General features: G+C 40.8%; 2 protein-coding genes across 11 annotated transcripts in view; both read left to right on the top strand.

Moving 5' to 3' along the window:
• Positions 1 to 34: 34 nt before the first annotated feature.
• On the top strand, positions 35 to 11,410 carry fam3a (FAM3 metabolism regulating signaling molecule A). Of its 4 annotated transcripts, XM_061775138.1 has the most exons (10): positions 39 to 316; positions 1,795 to 1,831; positions 1,920 to 2,027; positions 4,830 to 4,853; positions 6,629 to 6,755; positions 7,046 to 7,104; positions 7,186 to 7,236; positions 7,369 to 7,453; positions 7,822 to 7,948; positions 10,163 to 11,410. In XM_061775138.1, exons 2-10 carry the CDS (start codon positions 1,804 to 1,806, stop codon positions 10,259 to 10,261), a joined length of 708 nt encoding a protein of 235 aa, XP_061631122.1. In that variant the 5' UTR covers positions 39 to 316; positions 1,795 to 1,803; the 3' UTR covers positions 10,262 to 11,410. The 4 variants fall into 4 exon arrangements, with proteins under 4 accessions (XP_061631113.1, XP_061631105.1, XP_061631130.1 ...); XM_061775121.1 differs by having other exon boundaries at positions 36 to 316; positions 7,046 to 7,236; XM_061775129.1 differs by lacking the exon at positions 4,830 to 4,853 and having other exon boundaries at positions 35 to 316; positions 7,046 to 7,236.
• A 2,415-nt stretch (positions 11,411 to 13,825) lies between these two features.
• The window catches only part of wnk3 (WNK lysine deficient protein kinase 3), a 78,588-nt gene continuing 67,320 nt past the window's right edge, over positions 13,826 to 25,093 (top strand). For 5 of the 7 annotated variants that reach the window (XM_061775060.1, XM_061775078.1, XM_061775034.1 and 2 more), the window contains exon 1: positions 13,826 to 14,550. The gene's annotated coding sequence lies outside the window, so the exon portion shown is untranslated. The remainder of the gene's footprint in view (positions 14,551 to 25,093) is intronic. The other 2 variants (XM_061775069.1, XM_061775057.1) reach the window with 1 other exon arrangement.

The following is a 25,093-nucleotide window of genomic DNA, read 5'->3' as shown; positions in this document are numbered from 1 at the left end:
CGATTTGCCGACCAACCATGTGACGTTCTTTGGCGCAGGCTCAGTACAGTCTGGCCAATATTTCCGGAAGATAACCGACATGAGTTCTTAATAATCAGCCGCGTTTCCCCCCACCCGAATTTGACGAAAACGTTGTAACACGCGTGTGCAAATTACGCCTTCCCTGGAGCAGCTGCGCTTGACAAACGGCCCAATGATGAAACTGCGAAAAAAGTAGTAAAAACTTCTTGACTAACGTCTCTTCTTGTTCGCTCTTTGCAGCTAAATCGAGGGCGACGACAGGAAGCAACACTTGACTGAAGCGTGGAAACGGAAGGTAAGCTGTAATGACATGCATTAATAATGGTCTGCAATCATGATTAGTTTGCCTTATGTCGCCAATGTTTGGAGTTTCAATCAACTATTGTTGTCACCCTGGGACACGCATTTCACTATTGTGGAAAAGTCGCGACCTACTTTTATGAAAGTGATGAACAATAACCAAAATGTATTGTTCAGAAAGTCTTTTAGAATGTACATATTTCCATACTTCACATGCTTACATTTTTGCAAGTCCCTTTCACAGCACCTTATTTAAAAACTGAGGATGAACATGACAACTGCATTTTACAGAAATTAAAATACTAAAATTAAATAACACAATTGCACCAAACACGGCCACTAAATCTCGCTTATCTTTGCAGTGATCGCTTCTTTTTAGGAAAGTGCTTCATCAGCAGCTTGTCTTCTTCTTCTTCTTTTTTTTTTTTTAGGAAATAAAGGATGCAAACAAATGCAACCATTTAACAGTTTAAATTATGCAATAGGAATACCAATAGCATTTGGTGAGAGACTGTTTAAATCTCTCTGGAAGTTGCTTTGCACTGCCCTAGTTTGGAATAAGAATGTCTTTGTCATTGCAACAGGTATGACGGAATTGAAATGTAATAGTTTAATTTCAATCTGCACTGTTATCTAAATTACTTTGACGTCGCGCCAAAAGCATATTGCTAGTCAGGACATCTGTAGCCATACGCTGAACCTCGCTGTGTTTGTTTACAGAGTAGCGCAAAGCACTTAAAGTTTTCTGTCCCTTACCTACCATATAATGTGTTCCGTGTGGGATGCCGGTAAGGTACAGAGGTGTACCGAACACATATACCGTTACACCCCAAATAATAATGTTTCAGATGAATGCCTGTCAAAAAATGTCATTGCTTCAGATTAAATGAAAGGGAAGTCCAACCTGGGATGGATGTTAAATATTTAATTGTACAGCGGGTCCTTGGTTTACGATGGCGTTCCACTCCTACGTCGCCTACGTAACTAGAATTTGTAAGCGGAATGCACCGTGGTCTGTCACTAATCTACGCTAACGCAGCAGTAAAGTTATAATTTCAGTAAATATTTTTATGAAAAACACATTTAGGCTGCAAGTATTAAAAAAAATCCAATGAAAAACAGTAAATATGGCATCAACCGAGAGTGCCTGCGTGTGCGGTGTTACAACATATACTCATGCTACTGCCCAAAAAAAGTTGATTGCATGTCATAGGTAACCTCGAAACGTTGTGTACCGTTGTACAGTAAACAGAGGAAGCCCTCTAATTTATAATAATTGGGTCCCGGCCCACCAGTCGAGAGTCACTGCTGTAGATGACACTTAACTGCAAATTTATAGATAATTTGACTCACAGCAGGGCCCTCTAATTTATAATAATTGGGTCCCGGCCCACCAGTCGAGAGTCACTGCTGTAGATGACACTTAACTGCAAATTTATAGATAATTGTACCTTGTATGTTTTTCCACCATAGCGGCAGTCTATGAGAGAGCAAATCATGAGATTAACAGGTAGGTTTCTATTTTACACCACTTTTGGATCGGTGGCAGCCTCAACTAATTTTTGTCCTGAGCGGTTCTATTTCGTTTCTCTTCACAGGCCCCATGCGAGCTGTGGCAGCGCTTCTCCTGGTGGGACTCACGTGGCTGCTGGCAAGCACTTTGTTTGGAGGGGAAAGCGTGTCTTTTGTGCGCCATTTCCTCAATAGTAAGTATCGCGCCGATACCATTATTACTTTTTGCAGTGATCAACTCAAACAATGACAACATTTGATCAAGACACTATTGCCGTTTTTTATCTGAAATCTTATCTTGGAAATTGAAGTGTATGTTCCATACAATATTAGATTAAGTACATTTTGTTTCATTATTGTCAGAACTGCACTGCATCCTATTGAGAGGCCATTATTAATGTATAAGGGGCAACATATTAGAAACCCCTCTTAGTATGATGAAATGCAGTTATAAACACCTTTACTAACCATTACCACAATAATAGCATATCTGTAGATTCATCTCTGACAGCATTATTTTCTCTGTCAAGGCAACATTTCTGTTACAGCAACGACGTGTGATGAGGTTCATGGCTTGTGAGGCACTGACATTAGCATCAGATTGACATGCATTAGCCATACTCGAACGCATTATACATGGAAAAAATTACACTAACTTTTAAAGCTACCTTTTAGGTAAAATGTGCATTTAATCTTGTTTGTTTTTAAAGATTTATTTAGCTACATTTTTTTGTTTTATGTACTATAGCCTACATCATTGAATATTTATTTTTTCTTTTCAAGATATAAGCGCAGTATGTTGAAGGTGCACATAGTGTTACAGTGACTTACAATAATATAATTTTTGGGAATAAAATTGTCTTGTTTTTGATCAGCACTTAGGCCTATATTTTACTGTTGATCATGATGGTGGTACTTGAAGAGTAAGAGTAAGTATATTTGTTTTAAGGTGGTACTTGGGATAAAATGTTTGAGTACCACTGTGTTAGCCTGACTATGAAAAATTGGAGTGCATATTGTACGTGTTGGAAAACATTGTGTTAGAGACATGAGGAGAGGGAGAGAAACAAGCTCTTGTCAATACAACCCTCCTCAAGTCATTGAGGGATAGCGCAATATGAGGTGAGATGAGGCTGCTCGCTCCGTACTTCGTGTCATGTATTTGAGCAGGAAATAGGCATATTAAGCTATTTTGACTATGAAATCATGGACATGGATTTGAAGGGAGGATTCTTATAAATACAGACCACTAACGAACAAAAATATTGACAAGAAATTCTGTCCTACACTGCATTCCAAATTACGATGCAAATCATATTTTTCTATGGGTTTTCCTAAATAGTCAAAGCAAATGACAGCATAATTTTCACGTAATCAACTGTTAGAGTGTAGCTGGAATATTATTAAACAAACCTTCCAATGACAACAGTATTTTAAAAAAAGTAAAAGCTTAAAAAGCGCCTTTCCAAATGACTACGCACAAAAGGGTTTCAATACATTTTATAGGTTTTAAAGACCAACTGAAAAAAGACCACTTTCCTCCATCGTACAAAAACAAGAACCGTGCTGTCTGTAACAAAATCATCTTTAGGAATCTCATGCTGCGAGGAATATCTCTGTGTCGTTGGCTGTTAAAAGGAAATAAACTCATGGTGTGGCCCCTATCCTTTCCTGATCTTTACCCTGCTGAGAACCTTTGGTGCATCCTCAAGCAAAATATTTATGAGGGTCAGTTGCAAAAGCTCTATAAGGGTGGGAGGCAGTTCATATCCAAACAGCAGCTTTATGAGGCTATTCTGACATCCTTCAAAATAATGTAAAGCAGAAACTTAAGAAGAAAAATTAAAAATAGTTTCATGGATGAAAGAATTGTGAAGTTGCTATCAAGTAAGGCAGGGGTGTCAAACTCATTTTTGTCACGGGCCACATCACAGTTATGGTTCCACTCGAAGGGCCGTTCTGGCTGCAAACCCATATGATTGCCTCATATTATTACATATACACAAATTAATGGATAATTACTTTTGAAATCAGAAGCCAGTAAAAACTGTTTGTTCAACTACATTATGAATCAATTTTATTTTAAAAGGGGGATTTGTAACGAAAAAAATGCTTGCAATATCAAGATTTTAAACAGTGAATCAGATTTGCAATTTTGTTATTTTTAGCAAGAAACAAAGTCGATGCACACTCTCGCGGGCCACATAAAATGACGTGGTGGGCCGGATCTGGCCCCTGGGCCACCAGTTTGACACCAGTGAAGTAAAGGGTCCTATGTTAAAATGTAACTTGACCTTTTAGATGTTTTTGAGTGAAATAGCTTTTGATTTTGGTAATTGACCTTATAATGCTGCAAATTCAACATACTGTGTGACTATTTTAAGTTATTTAAAACCTATAAAATGTCAAGGAACTCTTGTTGTGTGTAATAGTATGGAATTTTTTTTAGTACTGTTATCATTGGAAAGCTTGTTCAAAAACATTACAACTACATTCTAACAGTTGATAACTTGAAAATTATGCTGACTGTTATTTGCGCTGACGAGGAAAATAGAGTTTGCATGTTCTCCCCGTGCCTGCGTGGGATTTTTCCGGGCACTCCGGTTTCCTCCCACATCCCAAAAACATGCGTGGTAGGTCGATTGAAGACTCTAAATTGCCCATAGGTGAGAATGTGTGCGCGAATGATTGTTTGTTAATATGTGTCCTGCGATAGCCTGGCGACCAGTTCGGGGTGAACCCCGCCTCTCGCCTGAAGATAGCTGGGATAGGCTCCAGCACGCCCGCGACCCTTGTGAGGATAAAGCGGTACAGACAGATAAATATATTTACATAAAAATTCAGAACAGTGTATTATTACCTTCAGCAATTCCACATCATTGTGCGAATGTACCCAATACAATTTCCAGTGTGTGTTGAAGAAAAATGGAACAATGCTCCGTCTTATAAGGGAGTTTTTCATGTTAGTTTTTTTTTTTCATTTTTTTATTTTCCAGGTGCAAGTCAGGAACCAACAGCTGGTACGTATATATGTAATAATAACAAATTATTATTGGGGTCCCTTTTAACACCCAGGTTGGTGACAGATGTGGAAAGGAGGATTTTCTTTTTACCAGAGAAGGTGATACTGGAGGCGGCACGGTGGCCGACTGGTTAGAGCGTCAGCCTCACAGTTCTGAGGTGCGGGGTTCAATCCCCGTCCCCGCCTGTGTGGAGTTTGCATGTTCTCCCCGTGCCTGCGTGGGTTTTCTCCGGGCACTCCGGTTTCCTCCCACATCCCAAAAACATGCATTAATTGGAGACTCTAAATTGCCCGTAGGCATGACTGTGAGTGCGAATGGTTGTTAGTTTCTATGTGCCCTGCGATTGGCTGGCAACCAGTTCAGAGTGTACCCCGCCTCCTGCCCGATGACAGCTGGGATAGGCTCCAGCACGCCCGCGACCCTAGTGAGGAGAAGCGGCTCAGAAAATGGATGGATGGATGGATGGATGGAAGGTGATACTGGTGATGGTGGAAGTGCAGAGTTGGTGAAGTGTGCCAATTAGGATGGCTTCTGTTTCGTAACTGTTCAGCTGAAGGAAGTTGAGTTTCATCCATGCATCTTATCTCCTCCACGCAGGTGGTCAGTGTGGATATTGGCAGGGGAGGAGAAGAAGTGAGGTTTGTCTTTATATATAGGTGTGTGTCATCAGCACAACAGAGGTAGAATACTCCTTGTTTGCTGAGGACATTGCCCAGGAGGAGCATGAGGTTAGGGCCCAAACCAAGCCCTGAGGGACACCGTAGGTTACTTTGTGGGTGTGGGATTTTGCTTTGCCCAAGGGTGACGTGCTCAGTTCTATCAGTCAGATATGAGATGACCCAATGCGGTGTTACAAGTGGTGGAGGAGGATAGTGTGAGCTATTGTATCAAAAGCAGCTGTTAACTACAGGATGAGTAGTGATGGGGATCACGTGTCCGGAGGTTGTTGTTGACCCAGTTTCGGTGCTATGGCCAGGGCAGAAACCAGTCAGAAACTTATCAAAAAGATTATATTTGAGATGATCCTGAAGTTGTGCTGCAACGGTTTCTTTTTCCAGAGCCTTTGACAGAAATGGAAGGTGGGAAATGGACCTGTAGTTGGAGAGGACTTCTGTATCCGGGGTCAGTTTTTAACGCATCTGGCGATATGGCCGGCCAGGATGGTATGCTTTATGATCTTGGTTATAAGTAGAGAGATTGCAGGGATGTTGAAGGGACAGGGTCCAGTGGACAGATGGACAACTTCATCTTTGTAATGACATCCTCCGCACCTTCTTGCATGACACTTTAGAAGGAGCATAGAGATTTGGCTGTTGTGAATGCGGGGCAGGATAGCAGTGGTGGAGAGGTGGGAGCGGATGTTGTCAAGTTTTTGTATGTTTCCTCTCCTCTGTGGCCTCAGAGTGGAAAAGTGAAGGGAGTTTGAGAAGGTAAAATGATGAAAAGTTAGGTTGAGGGAGTCCAGTAGTAAAATAAATAAATAAATAAATAAATCGGCAACGAATATTTATTTATGAATATTTAAATCTCCCAGGATCATGGTATTGGCCGAGGTCGTATAGTGTTGTGAGGAGATCAGACATTTCCAGGAAGACAGAGTTGGTTTTGAGGGGCTGGTAGATGATGAGAACAGTCATGGGAGAAGTTGGGTTTACATTTAAATGAAAGCAGCGGGATTGGATACAGCTCCCTTTTAATCTCCAGTAAATAACATTCTGATAAAGCTTTCCCCCCTTCCCCCCCCCCCCCCCTTTTTCTTTTTTTTTTTTTAGCTGAAGTTCGACCACAGAGGTATAAATGTGGCCTTTCAGCGGCGTGCCCCCCCAAACATCTGGCTTTCCGCCTGGTATCTGGGGCTGCCAATGTCATTGGGCCCAAAATCTGTCTGGAGGATAAGATGTGAGATTTGGTACTCATTGTTTCCTTTGTCCCCCCTGTCATCTCACTTTGATTTAGTTTGTTTCACATTATTCGTCCCCCTGCCACAACCCACCCGCACACCCTTTTCTGTGCTATATACTTACTTTATATAGTTTCTTGTCATCTGTCCCTCATTCCTTTGGATCGCTATCAAGTGTTTTTATCTTTTCTATATTAGTAGTTTTATTTCCTAAAATTTTTGTGTGGCTTAGTAAAGCGTGAGCAAAGGAATTGTTTTGCTTCAACGCCGCTATCTCACTGACTCACAGGTTATTAAGCAGCGTGAAGAACAACGTTGGCAGAGGATTAAACATCGCTTTGGTGAATGGTACACTGAACTTTTTTTCTGCTGTGCTGTATTTAACTCCTGACAGTCATTTTCAAACACACTTTTTTTGTTTAATTTCAGGGGTCACAGGTGAACCTCTAGAAACAAAGACCTTTGACATGTGGGCAGGAGGTAATAAAAATGTACATTAACCAAATTATTCAACTTGTGGGGTGTTCCAACTTCAAGTTACCACTAAATGTTGTATCAGGTTGAAATTGCTCCTAAAAAAGAAGTAACAGCTTGTGTGGTGTTTGTCCTCAGATGTTTCCGACCTATTGAAATATCTGCGGCCACTACATGAGGGAACGCTGGTGTTTGTGGCCTCCTTTGATGATCCAGCTACAAAGTAACAAGCCATTATACTGTATTTCATCATGACCAGTAAAACATAAATGTTTAATTACACTTGCCAATGGTTTTAATTGTTAGTAGAATCTGTCACTGTTCAAATTATTTTGTGTCACACCCTTTTGTAGTACACAGTGGAGTTCCCCAGGGATGCATTTTAGTCCCCATCAATTTTTTTACACTCCCCACTGCTTTAAATTCTGCCAACTAAGCAGCTAATGAAACAATAATTCGAAATTATAAACTCCATTAACACTGAAGAGCTACATTAAAAATCTAATTCCTGTTTCATACTGCATCTCACCACAGCCCCCTTCTTTAAAAAAAATAAAATAAAAAAGTATACATGTTTTTCGCCATCACCAGGTTGAATGCTGAGTCTCGGCGACTGTTTGAGGAGCTTGGGAGCACTGCTGTCAAGGAGCTAGCTTTTCGGGACAGCTGGGTGTTTGTTGGCGCCAAGGGCATTGAGAATAAGAGTCCATTTGAGCAGGTACTTTAAAAACTATGTGTTAGTACTGGCATTGCATTTATACACATAAATGTATGTTAGCACTGTGACAAGATTTCCCAAAAATGACAGTCTGTCAAAATGCTTAATCTATTTGGAATGGAAACTTCAATTTCAGTACAACGCACAAGGATTTTGAAAAGCAGATGATGGGTTCTGGAGAAATCCGTTATATGTGGAATGTCATGTGACCAAACCCGGAAAACGGGTTGGCTGATTTCCTATGTATGCTGCTAACAAGCATGACGACGGTTTGATGACATGATTTTATTTATTTATATTTTTTTCATATGAACTTGCTAAAATGTTTTCTTTATTTGTGGTGTCTTCAGACAAAAGTTAAATCCATGTATGTTATTTAAATACAGTATACAAATACCGGATGATATGATATATGTTAGACTTTACACCAGCAATGTCAATGCACATTTTGTGATTTGCTGTAATGTCATAATTTCGGTTGTTGATTGGATTGGCAAATTAAGAGATTACAGCCAAAGCAATCTCGTTTACTTCAGGGAAGTTCAGCACTGCTGTTGTGTATGAGTGAATCCGATAGATAGTCAGTATTTTAGAACTGTCGCGTGTATTTTGAGTGGAAACTGTTGCAGATGAAGGCAGAAGTTCCGCATCCTCAGCCACCAAATCACAAATCTAATAGCATACGCGTGATTGACGTGGTAAGAAGTCTGAAAATAATTTTATTTTCGTCAAGAATACTAGCTACAAAACTGTTCTTTATTGAATTGTAGCATCATTAGTTAAGACAACGAACTGCTAATGTCGCCGTAATCACGTCAAAAGCTGTCTTCGCTAGGTGGAAGTTTGGCCTACGCACATTCAGCCACCCGGTAGCTTGAGTTTCCCCTCTCCCCCCACCGAAAAAAACAAAACACACCTTCAAGAGTAAAACTGTATAACATTGTCTTTTTTTTAAACATATCTCCTCGACCCTTTCGTTTCCTCAGTTACTCAGAGAAACCCTTCCCCGATTGGCTGACAAGTTTCAGTTACAAATATCCACCAATAAGCTTGTACGGGCCAAACTTCTGAGGGTTTCTCCAAGTCAACGCGTCAAAATTACAAATTATTTCAAATGGCGTCACTTGCCTTAAAAACTCCACTTAACGCAAATGGAACAATATTTGTGAGACGAGTAGTGTAAGTCAGTACAGTAGGTCATGTACTTTAGTAAACGTTTTTTTTTTTTTTTTTTGTGAATTTATTTGTTATGGAGGATTTTAGACATTCAAAGTGCTCAGTCCAGGTTTTTAGAAAATTCCACAATGATGGTGGCCTCTAATCATTGTGGGGACTTATCATATTGCTAATATGAGACAGACAGAGAGAGACGCACACGGAGAGAGACAGACACACATTTCATAGATGGCATTGGTGTCCCGCTTTTTCCACTTCCCTTTTCTACCTTTAAGAGTCCCACTATACCACTGTAACTCCTAATATTAGTACTCGGGTTTGGAAACTCACAATTAAATACACATAAAGCTAAGTATGTATACAGATATACAGTGTGTGTGTATGTATATATATATATATATATATATTATATATACACATACATACATACACACACGTGTGTACACTGTATATAGGGATATATAGATCACGTATGTATATAAATCAGTCAAGAAAAAAAGATTCACTAACTTAGATTTTTTTTTAATAACATTTTTATTTATTATGGGCCTTTTCATTGATGCCGTAGCGGATTGTAAAGCTGCATGGAATGAAAATCGGTAAAAGTTACCCATTTAAAGAGTGTGGTTGGTTGGATAGCCATCAACGCCATGCCCGCAACTAGTCAATCGATGACACTCACAACAGACATGGGTTAAGTTTTGGTTGTGGATGTGACTTGCAGTTTTATTAATGAGTTCATTGATCCATCTTGCTTTTCAATACGCTGCAACATCATGAAATATATATATATAAGGCCGTTAAACAAATAGTGGTCATGAAATGATTAATAAATGGGTTAATGTAAATTACAAGTTGATTAGGTAATGGGCAATGTATTTAATTCACATTTTAATTATCAATTTCATTTGGCACAAAAAAAAACTTATCATGTCATACATTGGGACTCTGTATTCAAGCAGCCGCTGCGTTGTCGGTGACAACCTCATCTCTCCATGTAAATGACATTAGATCTGTTTTGTTTGTCATTCCCATTAGCGGATGAAGAACAGTAAGAGCAGCAACAAATACGAAGGTTGGCCCGAGTCACTGGAGATGGATGGCTGTATTCCCTTACGGCCGCCCGTGGAAGTTTAATTCAGGCCTTTGCGGAAAGCAGTTTCATTACACTTGACCAACCAACTGACAGACTGATTGATTGAAAGCCAAAGAGCTACTCTGTTTAAGTCACACACATGGAGATCTTGGTCTTGGGACCTGATATAGAAATGACTAAATGTGGAAGTGGTCGTGAAAGATTTTTCTTTTTTTTTCTAGTAATATAAAACCAATGTGTATGCAATGTTGTAAAAGGGAAATTTGAAGGGTGACTGATGTGCAGTGAAGTTGGAGTCGGTCTTCCTTCAGAAAGTGATACGTCTCCCTGCCTGAAAGTTCAAACACACTCTATAAAGTTGCACCACATCCTCAAGTTCTTCACTTTTCAGCAGTTTCATGAAGGGTATCCATTTGCATTTCTGCCGAAGTTCAAAAGTAAATGCTGTGTTTTATATTAAAGTTGAAACAGTTTGTTTAATGCCATGACAAATATTTATATGAAATTGTATGCATATACTAGAAGCAGCAGTTTGTTACCTTAGAACAGGGGTGTCAAACTTTATTATTTTTATTTTTTTTTTGGTCTCGGGCCGCATTGTAGTTATGATTTCCCTCATAGGGCCGTTGGAACAGTGAAACCATATAAATGTTTACTCCTCACCAAAACAATCTTACCATTACACAACAAATTGAGGGATAACTAGTTTTGAAATCAGAAGACAAGGATGGTTTGTTCAAGTATTTAAGTTACTGTAGAAGAAGGGTTTGGTAACAGAAAAATCCAATATCTCAACATTATTGTTTATTATTTTGACAATTTGGAATTTGGGTACAGATTTTAACAAAAATCACGGAAGTTGACGAGCATGATTTGCTTTTGCGGACCACATAAAATGATGTGGCGGGCTGCATCTGGCCCAGGGGCCTTGAGTTTGACATCTATGCCTTTAGAAAATGACGTACAAGATAAGCCAGTGTTTATTGACATTGCTTGTCAGTTTAGTCCAACAGTATGCAAAACAGGAGCTTTGCTATCTAGGTACCATGTAAGACTGCTCAAGTTTTTAATAATATCCAATGCTGGTTGATATATGTCCAGAGTGCTTTGTTGGAAAATGTTGTGTGTATGGTTCTATGTTTGATGTGAATGAACTATTTAAGTGCATCAAAATAAAATTATTATCTTGATGCATTTGCTCCGTGACATTTTTATACAAAGCTTTGTGCGTGTGTCAAAAGTTACTTCTGAGTAATGAAAATTATACAAATGAAATGCATTTGAAACACAATACAATCAAGCATATTTGAATAAATGTAAATAACCACCAATGGACAGAAATTGACGGGCGGATAAAGTTAAGACTTAAGTTTGCAAGTGCTCCTGGGTAGCCTTGTATAGCATATAGCGTAATTAGCAGATACTGTAGAGTGCCACCAACCTGTTTTAATGGCTTCAGTCTGTGAAGAAAATTGGATCAGGAGAGTGATTTTTTTTTTAGGGATGGAAAGTAAAGAGGACAATTTACTTTTCTTATAGGCCTACTGTTCTGCCCATGATTGTTTATCTGATGTGTCGTGTTAAGTTGTTTAGTGTCAGTTATTGATAGGACCTTTCATTTCACACACACACATGGACAAAATTGTTGGTACCACTCTGTTAATGAAAGAAAAACCCACAGTGGTCACAGAAATAACTTAAATCTGACCAAAGTAATACCGTAAAAACAAATTTCATGAAAATCAGACATTGCTTTTGGATTGTGGTTCAACAGAATTATTTTTTTTAAAAACTCATGAAACAGGCCTGGACAAAAATTATGGTACCTTTAACGTAATATATTGTTGCACAACCTTTTGAGGCAATCACTGCAATTAATTTTTTTTTGTAACTTTCAATGACACTTCTGCACCTCTCAGGTATTTTCATTGATCTTTCACACATAACGCACAAAATTGTTTGTACCACTCGGTTAATGAAAGGAAAACCCACAGTGGTCACAGAAATAACTTAAATCTGACAAAAGTAATACCGTAAATACAAATTTCATGAAAATCAGCAATGAAGATCAAACATTGCTTTTCGATTGTGGTTCAACAGAATTATTTTTTTTTTAAACTCATGAAACAGGCGTGGATAAAAATGATGGTACCCTTAACGTAATATATTATTGCACAACCTTTTGAGGCAATCACTGCAATCAAACAACTTTCAATGACACTTCTGCACCTCTCAGCTATTTTGGCCCAGTCTTGAGCAAACTGCTCCAGTTGTCTCAGGTTTGAAGGGTGCTTTCTCCAGCTGGCATGTTTCAGCTCCTTCCACAGATGGTCAATAGGATTTATATCAGGGCTCACGGAAGGTCACTTCAGAATTGTCCAATGTTTTGCTCTTAGCCATTCTTGGGTGTATTTAGCTATGTGTTTTGGGTCATTATCTTGTCGCAAGACCCATGACCTGCGACTACCAAGACCAAGCTTTCTGACATTTTGCAGCGCATTTCTCTCTAGAATGTCTTTCATTGATTTCACAGATTCAAGACATCCTGTGCCAGTTATAGAAAAGCATCCCCAGAACATAAGAGAGCCTCCTTCATGTTTCACAGTAGGGAGTGTGTTCTTGTCTTGGTATGCTTCATTTTTGTGTCTGTACGACCATTTCATCCATCCATTTTCAACACCGCTCATCCTGGTTAGGGTCACGAGGCGCTGGAGCCTATCCCAGCTGACTTTGGGCGAAAGGCAGACTACACCCTGAACTGGTCGCCAGTCAGTCGCAGGGCACACAGACAACCATTCGCACTCACATTCACACCGTCACTGAGTGGGAAACCACGCTGCCTGCACCAAAGTCAGGCGAGTGTACCACTAAACTATCAGTGACTTGTTGAAGACATATGGGATGTTAATTATAGGATGCACCTTGTTTGAACAAGTCTCATGGTCAAATTATTTTCAAATGATTTCTTTTCTTTTCTTGGAGTACCATCATTTTTGACCAGGCCTATTTCATGATTTTTTTAAAAAGAATTCTGTTGAACCACAATTCAAAAGCAATGCCTGATTTTCATTAGTTGATTTTCATTTAATTTTGTCAGATTCAAGTTATTTCTGTGACCACTGTGGGTTTCTCTTTCATGAACAGAGGGTACCAAATATTTTGTCCACGTCTGTGGATATGACTGGTGTAGTGTGTACAGAAAATCCACCAGAGGGCGACAAAAAAAGCAAGTGTCGTCGAGGTTATTCGGTTCACGATGCTCCAAGCGTTTCTTTCTGTTTATCAACGTTCACACTGTGATCTTGCATACTAAATGATTTGGCTCTACATTACAGTATAAACGTGAGCGGCCATTCGCAAACAGCACACAACGTATTTGCTTGTACATTTGGATGGCACGATAATGGGGAGGGGGGGCATGTTAACGTCTATTTACAGTCGTCTCACGCACCCTCAGGGATGTTTGGAAATACAACCTGTTCTAAATTCATCATTTCTTCCGGAAACCATGGAATAAAAAACAAACAGGATTAGCTTCGTTTTGCTGCTTCAGAGGGACAGGTATTTGAAGGGGGCTGTATTTTATGCCCTTGCACTTAAAATATATGTGACTAGTACAGGCTTGAAAGACTGGATGACTGAAAAAGGTGATCACGTGAACGCAGCAGGCTTGGTGATTGGTCACAAGCGTGTGGCGCTTGGACGAGGAAGATGATGGTGGTGATGATGATGATGATGATGATGATCCCTGTGGCAAGTGTACAAGCGCTCAGTTGAGTTCGCACGAGAAGCCGCCTGCACGTTCAATGGAGTTGTCGTGCGTTTATTGTCAATAATGTCATGCTACCGAGTGACAGACATTTTGCCTGCTAGCCAAATAGTGAATGGCCGCTTGCGAGCAGCGGACGGGGACAGTCGTCAGGCGGCGGCGACGGTGGCGACGGGCATCGTGTAAGGAACAAGAAAAAGCCAAGCACCGGCGGCAGACAACCGGAGCACCGGACCTCACCGGTGGCGGAGCTACACAGACAACTCAGCTGTGACCGAGGGTCGGCGACTACTCTATCTGGGGCATTTTCAAGCCTTACAACCGCAGTGAAAATATACCACAGGCGGACTTTTTTTTTTTTTTTTTTTTTTTAAATATATACATATAATAACACTTTTCCTAAACGTGTTTTTCAAAATATTTTTCAGTGTAAATACAGAGCTGCAACGTTTGTACATAGGAATACTTCACGTTTATTTGTGCTGAATTTCTCCGTGTTTTTTTTTTTTTTTTTTAAATAAATTAATCGCGGGACCTGACGAGACACGATGTGGCTTTGGGGTGAGTAAAGTTTGTTTATTGAATTCTGTTAATATTAGGTTGGAATGTTATACCCTCCGTTTTAGAAGTCCATTACCATATATCCAATCTAATGACTACTTACTATATGTATTGTAATCGAGTCAAAAAAAAGTACCTCCTGTTTGTCGCTGCAACAGAAAGAGCACAATATTTGGGTTGATTTTTGCACGTTCATGCTCACAGCGATTGCACTTTTAAAAGACAGGTAGCCCGTCGCAGCATTTACATCAGAGGTCAGCAACAGCAACCTTTTTCAAGCTGAGAGCTACTTGGAAACTGACGAATGCAAAGGGCTACCAGTTTGATACACACTCCTGAAATAACCAATTTGCTCAAATTACTTTGAATTATATGTTATTGAAACTCATTCAGGCGGCACGGTGGACGACTGGTTTGAGCGTCTGCCTCACAGTTCTGAGGACCGGGGTTCAATCCCCGGCCCCGCCTGTGTGCAGTTTGCATGTTCTCCTTTCCTCCCACATCCCAAATACATGCATGGCAGATTAATTGACAACTCTAAATTGCCCGTAGGTGTGAACGTGAGTGCGAATGGTTGTTTGTTTGTATGTGCCCTGCGATTGGCGCTGGGAACCAGTTTAGGGTGTACCCTGCCTCCTGCCCGATGATAGCTGGGATAGGCTCCAGCACGCCCCCGACCCTAGTGAGGAGAAGCGGCTCAGAAAATGGATGGATGGATGAAACTCATTCACTGCCTTTGACAGCTATATATTTAAAAAATGCATTTTAACTGGGAGGGCTGGCAGTGAATGAGTGTTGAAAGTGAACGTGAAGACACTGATCATGTTAATGATTTCTCACAATAAATTAACAAGATAGGAAACAGATACATATCAATATGAAACCCTTTATTTCTATGAATCTCTGCAAGTGTTAATCTTCAAACGATCACTTGTAGTTTTTATTGTCAAATGATCACTTATCCAACATTCCTGGGAAATCATAATGTCCCATCACTGGTGACTGGTGAGATATTTTTAGAACTACTCGTGGTCCTGGGTGACCTGGTGCCCGCGGGGACCATGTTGGTGACCCGTGGTTTACGTGCTGCAGACTATAAATAACATGCTTTTATTGCATTTGATTTTGAAGAATGTTCCCAAAAATACATGTTTGTTCTGATTTTTTTCCTCTTGTATTGATGTACAAGTATTACACCTGACGTCCATGGCAAGGGCGAGTGGGCGCTCACTTGACTAAAAAAGGCCGACAGCTGCTGAGCCACTCCAGTCAACTCTGATCTCAGCCAGCTCAGTCATCCATAAAGTTTCAGCCAGCCTTTTGCAGGGGTAAAACAAAATGCTCGTTAGCCACTTTAATAGGATGTAATGTCAATTCAAGAATCTGTTAAGGAGATGTTTTCCCTCTCTCACCTGGACATTGTGACACGGGATGGTTCTGCTGGTCGAGGGCGATGGAAGAACACAAAAAGCGGCTTAGATAACACAGTTATTTGTCTCTCCCCACAGTGTGTGCTACCTACACTCCACTCGCCCATGCCTGACCTAGATTGGACAAAAGTTCTTGTGTTTTCAGCCTTGGCTTTGCCAATGCAAGGAGAACAATCAGCGTGTGTTTGAATTTACTTGATATTTTTCACAAGATGTCAACAAATTGTCTTAGGTGGACAGTGCAACGTGCTCAAGTCACTCGTGCATCCAGTGATCTGCTGGAATGCAATCGTAATCACCCAACTGATGGCCCTTGCTTTATTTTCTTGATTTCAATTTGAGACGCAGTCCTTTCGTCACACCAGGCCAACATGAGCTTTGACCTCCCGGTGCCTCTTGCACTGTCTTCCCCCATCACTGAGCCTCTATCTCGCTCTGTGGGAAGAATGCTGAGTGTGGACGAAGTTCCGGATATATTCAAGTGCTACATTAATAATGCTGTGAAATGTAGTTGCATTAGTTTTCATTAGCTTGCATAAATTACCCAATCAGAGTAATCTTTTTCGATGACTCTGTCGATATCGCCTTTTACTTACTGTCACTGTTGGCAAATGCAGTATTGCAATATCAACAACTTATTACCTTATTTTCGCAATTGTTTTTTTGGTTTTTTTTTGGTCCTGTTCGGCTGTTAGGTCAAGCAGAATGGAGGATCTGTATCCCTTTCATGCCAGAACAGTTTTACTGTGACACAGTGGAGTTTTAAAGCCTCTGCTGTGGTTTCTTAGTATTATAATTTATGTTTATTGAGAATCAGAATCGATCAGTCGAACAGAACAAAGTTTCTAGAGGGGAGAGAGAAACGAAGACAAAAGACAAAGCACTAATTGTAAACAGGATGAGAAAAATAAATCATTACATAACTACAACAATGAAGCATTAGATATGAATGTTGCATGCGGCTGTAGTGCTACACCCTGTGAGGGAAGGACAGGACAAGATAGAACAGGACAAGGACAGGAGAAGAAGCATGGGGGGCATGCTGTGACAATGCGAGAGATTGTGTGATTTCCGAAGACCAAAAACATGGCGGCGCCCCTTGCATAGACTTGGAAAAGCAGCTATTACAAGACAAAACTTCTCTTTTCACAAGTCTTTTTCCTTTTCCAGCGGCGGCTGGTCGCTTCGTTCTTTTGTCTTTTCCTTCGTCAGCTTCGCTAGCAGCGACAACTCGTAGAGAGCCACTTGCGATCCGCGGAGCCATGTCAACACCAACTCGTCTGTCATGGAGGATCTGAGCCCGCGCATTGAGCTGCCGCTGAAGAGGAAAAAAGCTGACTCTTCCACTTCAACTGAGGATTTACTCGATTCCACAAAGACACAGACGAGTGTCCTCCTCTCAATCGACAAGAAATTGTCAGTTTCGCTTGATTTGCTTCGCCAAGAGATGGCAGAACTCCGAAAGAGCTTAGAGTTCACACAACAACAGGTCAGGGAGCTAAGATTAGATAATACAATAATCAACAATCTCATTTTCTCCGGCATTTCAGAAAATGCTCTGGAAGACCCCGAGGTGCAGATTAAAAAGTTCATGATGTCCACGCTCAAGATACAGTCGACAAGATTACCTTTCACCGTGTCCACCGATTGGGAGGCCCTCGTCCAGGAAAGCGACCACGTCCAATCATTACGAAGTTCGAACATCCATCCATCCATCTATTTTCTGAGCCGCTTATCCTCACTACGGTCGCGGGCGTGCTGGAGCCTATCCCGGCTATCATCGGGCAGGAGGCGGGGTACACCCTGAATTGTTTGCCAGCCAATCGCAGGGCACATTTAAACAAACAACCATTCGCACTCACATTCATACAATTTAGAGTCTTCAATCAACCTACCACGTATGTTTTTGGGATGTGGGAGGAAACCGAAGTGCCCGGAGAAAACCCACGCCAGCACGGGGAGAACATGCAAACTGCACACAGGCTGGGCTGGGGATTGAACCCTGGTCCTCAGAACTGTGAGGCAGACGCTCTAACCAGTCGTCCACCGTGCACAGTTTCAGCAAAAAGTGTTTGTAACATCAAACGGTCGGGAGCTCAAAGGGACTTCGTTTTGGAATGAATGACCAGTTCCCCAAGGAAATCAACAAGGTGTAAAATCTTACCCGTTGATGAAGAATTGTCGACAAGCTATAGGTCGACGCCCAATTGTTTCGTGATACAAACGTCATGCCCTGGCTCTTCTAGATAAGTACTTCTTTTGATCGGTTGTCGTTAGGAATTGTCAAAAGTGTATTGTATTTTCTTTCATTCTTTCCACTTTTGCTTAGACAAACAAAAAAAAAACTGAATCACGCATGCCACCAGCATGAAGTCCTACTCCTATCGGTCTTCTTTTCTGCTCTGCTTGTTTCCACACGCACTAAACACACAAGTCGCTCAAAACTCTTGCGCACTACAAACAACCACCACACACCATATTATCCCCTTGTCACTGTTACTTTTCTATGTTCAGTGTTTGTTCGTTACTCTTCCATGTACCCTGGCTTTGGTGTACTTAAATATAGCATCTCTTATCACCTCTCTAAATAACATTTGTCAACACAATACCAAAAATCTCCCCAAAACTCTCAAAAAAAACAACAACAAAAATGCATAGTACCAAATCTATTTAAAATTATGATACACGCACCCATTATATGTTACACTTAACTTTTGTGTCATGGCATTTTCCATGGCATTTGAGCGCTGGCAAAAAGAATTAAGATTATGGATTATATCACTAAATTTAAAACAGACCTCCTCCTGTTACAAGAAACTCACTTTATTGAGTCAGAAGAAAAATGCCTCATTGACGAATTTCACTCAGGCTATTTTGGCCTTTTATAACAGGAGACAAAGAGGAGTCTCTATAGTCCATAAAAGACTACTTTTTACAATAAAGAGTAAAGTAGAAGATCCAGAAGGCCAATACGTAATTATACAGGCTACAATATTTAAAAAGCTTTACACAATCGTCAATGTATACGCTCCTAATAAAGATGATCCAGCCTTTTTTCACACTTGTTAAACTTGTCAGCCAATTCTACAATTATCATGGGAGGTGATTTTAACCTTACGCTAAATGCTAAATGCTAAATAGATCGCTCAAATCTCAAAAATAGCAATCAGCCACAATGCCCCAATATAATAGAGCAGTATATGGACGACTTTGGTCTTGTTGACATATGGAGGCTGAAAAACCGTACAAAAAGAGAATACACATTTTTCTTGTCGGTTCACCGCTTTTTCACCGATTTTTTTCTTTCAAACAATTTGGCAGCTCAAAGAATTACCCCCAAGATACATCCAATCATCATCAGCGACCATGCACCAATTTCTCTCAATCTAAAAGTTGAGTCAAGTTTGGGACCCCCACCGACACGGCGCTTCAACACGTCCATATCCCCATCTCTGCTGTGGGAAACCGGGAAAGCTGTATTGAGAGGTCGAATAATATCAGAAAAAAACAAGAACAAAAACTGGAAAATGGAATTGAAGAAAAAAATAAACACCTCACAAAAGATGGTTCAAAAAGACTGCAACAATATTAAATTCCCAAAACTCCCATTTATTTCAACAAGTCTTAAATAATAAATGCTTCAAGAACCCAATAATCGCATCCACCTTAACGGTTTGGTGGCAAAGTTTAGAATCTACAGGATGTCAATTAGCTCCCAGTATGCTCTCCCCAATCTGGCATAATCCAGATTTCGAAATTAATAATATATCCCTTCACAGTGGCCGACTGGTTAGAGCGTCAGCCTCACAGTTCTGAGGAGCGGGGTTCAATCCCCGGCCCCGCCTGTGTGGCGTTTGCATGTTCTCCCCGTGCCTGCGTGGGTTTTCTCCGGGCACTCCGGTTTCCTCCCACATCCCAAAAACATGCATGGTAGGTTAATTGAAAACTCTAACTTGCCCGTAGGTGTGAATGTGAGTGCGAATGATTGTTTGTTTGTATGTGCCCTGCGATTGGCGCTGGGAACCAGTTTAGGGTGTACCCCGCCTCCTGCCCGATGATAGCTGGGATAGGCTCCAGCATACCCGCGACCCTAGTGAGGACAAGCGGCTCAGAAAATGGATGGATGGATGGTTTTTCGGACACGTGATGAATTGTTCCAAGAATTTCAAATAACAGGCGGAAACTTTCTTCAATACAATAAATTAAAAGCAGCAATAAAAAAAGAATACCAGGTTTGGCTGGGGTGGTGACATTGGGTCCCTGCGGCCTCTGCCGGGAGGGACATATCCCGTCCACCGGCCTGCTCTCGGTGGACCCCTGAGCCCAATCCCGCTCCTCGATTGATTGGGTGGGGTCCTCAGCCTCCGCGGTGCAGGCACAGCAATTACAAGACACTTCTGTCAGTCTTTGTGTATGCAAAACGGTGTCAATTCACTTGCATGTGTCCGCAGGCACACATCCCTGGGACTATTTCACTGAGTCTGGGGCCACTCATTTATTGCGACAAATAACTTATAAATATGTGAATTGCTTGTGTATCCCCTCACTCACATTCTTGCCCTATAGACTTATCATTTACATAGTCAACCCCACCACACTTCAGTTGTGCAACCGGTTTCACGACCCTTGTCCAGCAATTACTTACTAAACTGCTGATGGTTGATGCCTACAGTAAATAAGTAAGAAGAAATGAGGGGAGCAGTATATTACAAGTGAGTCACTGATGATGCAGTGGGACACTAGTGTGTCTGCAGGGAGCGTGTTCGATTCCCACCATGTGAGAGTGTAAATGAGAATGTGACTTATTGTCTGTCTCTATACTGTATATGCCCGGTGATTTATCTATATGCCGGGTACACCCTGAACTGGTTGGCAGCCAATCGCAGGGCACATAGAAACAAACAACCATTCGCACTCACAGTCATGCCTACGGGCAATTTAGAGTCTCCAATTAATGCATGTTTTTGGGATGTGGGAGGAAACCGGAGTGCCCGGAGAAAACCCACGCAGGCACGGGGAGAACATGCAAACTCCACACAGTCGGGGCCGGGGATTGAACCCGGGTCCTCAGAACTGTGAGGCTGACGCTCTAACCAGTCGTCCACCGTGCCTAGGTCATAATAGTTTATTACAATTTAAGAGTTGAAATCTAGCCATTTTCCACGTTTTTCTTGATAGTAACCGAAATCACTGGGAATACAATGAGGCTGAGCATGTCAGAATCAGAAACAGCTTTATTGACCAAGTATGTTACAAGACACATAAGGAACATGTCAAATAGGACATGAAATATTATGGAGTCAGCTGCATTTTTGTCATGTTCATTAAGTACTTCAGGTAATATCATTGTAATTGGGGTTTGTACCTTTAGTGTTACCAACTACCAGGCATTAAAATGTTGAAGAAACAAAGTGGTCTAATATTTTTTTCCGTGACTCTGTTTGTGCATTTTCTGTACTGTCAATTTGAAATAATGTCCTGTTTTTTTAATTAAGGCAATAGAAATTGTCAACTTTTTTTTAATCTGATTCATCGATTAATCGACAAATCAAAAAAATAATCAACAGATTAATATATTATTAAAATAATCATTAGTTGTAGCCCTAGTTGAAATGTTTGGGTAAATAAGTTTTTCCAATGAATGCAATTTTACTTTTAAACAGAATAGACTAGTTGGTCCATTAGTAAACGTAAAAAGAAAATAAACTGACATTTTCTAAATAAAATAAAAATTTTGTACAACAGTCAGAGTACGTCTCAGAAAATGAGTAGATACTTCTCTGCTTTTGTCCTCTTCGAGAAGTAACGTCAGAGCGAAAACAAGCTGATATCAGTAACATGCTAGTTAGCCATGTTATCTGCCTCGATAAGAGTCTATAGTATTTATTTCACCAATTGTAGACACGCTAACTCTCAGAGCTGTTGCAAACGTTCATTTAAAGACAGCGTCATGTTAACATTACCTTGAATTTGTCAATGAGTGATGGGTGGCGCTCTCAAAAATGTGATCTCGTGTTGGAGATTGCGTTCTCGTATTGCCTCCTCTAGCAGCACGTTTCGCATATCCTTTCTCCACCAAGCTGCAGTACCTTTCTTGTCAGGCAGAATCATTCTGCTCATGTTGCCTGTTTCTTAGCGGGAATCAAACTCGCAAGTCGCTTTTTTGAAAATTAGTCGCTAAAGGGTTTAGCCTATTGCTCAAGGTCAGTTGAGAGGGCATCCAGCTTCCCACAACCCTGAAGAGGATAAGCGGTATAGAAAATTGATGGATGGAAGAATAGATATTCCAACTGATGTCAAGAAAAAGTGTAATTTAAATCAAAATGTATTTTTATTGGAGTGCATTCTGTAGTGTAGTCAAGGACAGCCTCTGTTTGATGGAAAACTGTATCTCTCATCTTATTCAAAGCGCTTCTGCACCAAACACTCTGTATTTAATAATTACCTTTACTTCCTGTCTCTATTTATCTTACATCCCATTTAGGCAACAGACTAGTTGGTCTTGAAGTACTTGCACTCTTATCCCTCCTTTGCTCAGTTATATCCAATTCAACATGATCAACACAATTCCTATCTTAATGTTAAAATTCTTTGTTGTTAAATTGGTTGGCAGTATACACTGATTCGCTTTCACTTGGCATTTGATCGGCATCATTTGAGTAGTCTTTCTCCACTAACACCACCCTTGTGTGCTGGCTTGTCTTTCTGTCTCTGAGCAGGAAAATCTACCTGCCTGAGTAATTTAGAGGGAGTGTGGCTGCAGGAAGAAAATATGATCACGATTTGGCGGAGAGCAGTTGCCAACAATTGGCTTTTGTTAATTTATTATATATCTTTTGTCTATGGCGATGAAAGAAAAGGCAAAAAAGAAATCAAGTAAATACAGTAGATCGATGAAAACAATCAGTTGAGTGACCTGTTGAAGGACTTTTTCATATAGCCAGCGACATTAACGGTTTTAGACCAGAACAACCGGGTGTGCATCTTTATTACTGACACTGTACACAACATCCATCCATCCATTCATTCTCAATACTGCTTATCGTGTTCGGGGTCACAGGTTGCTAGAGCCTATCCCAGCTGACTTTGGGCGAAACGCGGACTACAGGCTGAACTGGTCGCCAGTCAGTCGCAGGGCACATATATAGACACAGACAACCATTCGCACTCACATTCACACAGTCACTGAGCAGGAACTGAAGCCACGCTCCCTGCACTGAAGTCCGGCGAATGTTCCACTACAGCATCAGTAGGGTTGGGCATCGAGATTCGAGAACCAATTGGAAGCGGGACTAATATTCCGGTTCTCCCAGAATCGTTCAAATTTTAAAAATGCAGTTCCAAGTTTCAATGCCTACAGTCTGCCGACCCAGAAGAAGCGGCGAAAACCAACGAAGAAGCGGTGAAAAGCAACAAAGAAGGCGCACGAAGACATCCTTGGGCCCAACGGCAGCGGCGAACAAAAGTGTGTCTTAACCATGTTAAAATAAATGACCGGTCATCTCGGTGCGACACTTGGATTAAGATCATATTGTGCAAAGGCAGCGTTCACAATGTGTAGAAGTCTGTTCTTCCATCCAAACAGTTAAACAGTTAAAATACTATAGTCTCCCAGTATTTAACTGGCTTGTCCAAATGTTGTTCAGGAAACTTTAAATGAGCTTTGACATGCTTTTTTTTTTTTCAGCAATGGGGTCTTGTGTGGCGAGAATGCATAAAGGCCATGGCGGCAGAGTACATTATTCATTGTTTTCCTTGTGACAATAGTACCTGCTAACTCCAGGTCTTTTTGAAGCTCCTCCAGAGGTGGTCCTTGGCTCTTGGACAACTCTTCTATTATTTTTTGCACTACTCTGTGAGAAATCTTGCGAGGAGCACCTGATCGAGGCAAATTTATAGTGGTATGATTGGCTTTCCACTTGCGTATTATGGCCCCAACCGTGCTCACTGGAACGTTCAGAAGCTTAAATATGCGCCTGTAACCACTGCCATCGTGGTGCAACAATTAGTTTGTGACGGTCTCGAGACAGCTCTTTGCTCTTACCCATCATGAGATGTGTCTTGACTCACACCTTGGCAATCAGACCTTTTTGTAGAGCATCAATTAGGACTGAACCAGCTGATGTTCATTTGCACTGACAAAGGGCTGCATTGCTGTTTGATTATTGATAGATTTTAGGTGTTGTCTTGGCTTTCCATGCCTTTTTGCACCTCCCTTTCTTCATGTGTTCATTAAGCTTTTGGGAACGAAGCCAAAACGAATATTGTATTATATTTAGATATCCATCCATCCGTCCATTTTCTGAGCCGCTTCTCCTCACTAGGGTCGCGGGCGTGCTGGAGCCTATCCCAGCTATCATCGGGCAGTAGGCGGGGTACACCCTGAACTGGTTGCCAGCCAATCGCAGTATATTTAGATATACAATGTGTAATTCTTTATGTTGTTTGCTTAGTTTTACAGTAAACTACAATTGGAGTGTCAATAAAACACTTCAAGCATGCTCCAGGAGGGGAGAATAACTCCTCACACGCTAGGGTTGGGCATTGTTTGAATTTGAGCGATTCCGGTTCCTTATTTCGATTCCGGTTCCAAACGATTGTTGATTCCGATTCTTTTAGGGGGCTGAGTCAAAAAAGTTTGCATAGTTTAAATAAAGGGTGTCCAAATTATGAACATCCATTTTCTTAGCAACCCGCAGCATAGACTAAAATGAACATTTGACTCAGGGTTCTTTATAACCATTTTCAATATCAAACCTATGAACTAAAAGGCAATGTGTGTGGAACTAACCCAATTGACTTAATATTCTCTAATGAATGTTTCAGCTAAATGTTAAATATAGCATTGTTAAAATAGTTATTTGGGACAGTTGCATCACGTCAAATGGTTTATATGTGCAAGTTTAAACTTGACTTCCTGGTTTAAGCTTGAAGCCTCTTATTTTGAAGGGTACGTCCCAGAACTCAGCATTTTGACACGAAAAGTAACTTCACACGGCACCAGTGATTTTTATTGATTGATTTATTTTTTTAATGGATGGAACCAAATGCTTTAAAACGCTGATTCCTTTCCCGATTTTAACCGAGGCACAATGTTAGTGTTTGTGTACTGT

This window comes from Phyllopteryx taeniolatus, chromosome 1, assembly GCF_024500385.1.
Source record: "Phyllopteryx taeniolatus isolate TA_2022b chromosome 1, UOR_Ptae_1.2, whole genome shotgun sequence".
Lineage (NCBI taxonomy): Eukaryota > Metazoa > Chordata > Actinopteri > Syngnathiformes > Syngnathidae > Phyllopteryx > Phyllopteryx taeniolatus.
Note: the sequence above shows the minus strand (reverse complement) of the source record. Positions and strands in the feature narration are given on the sequence as shown.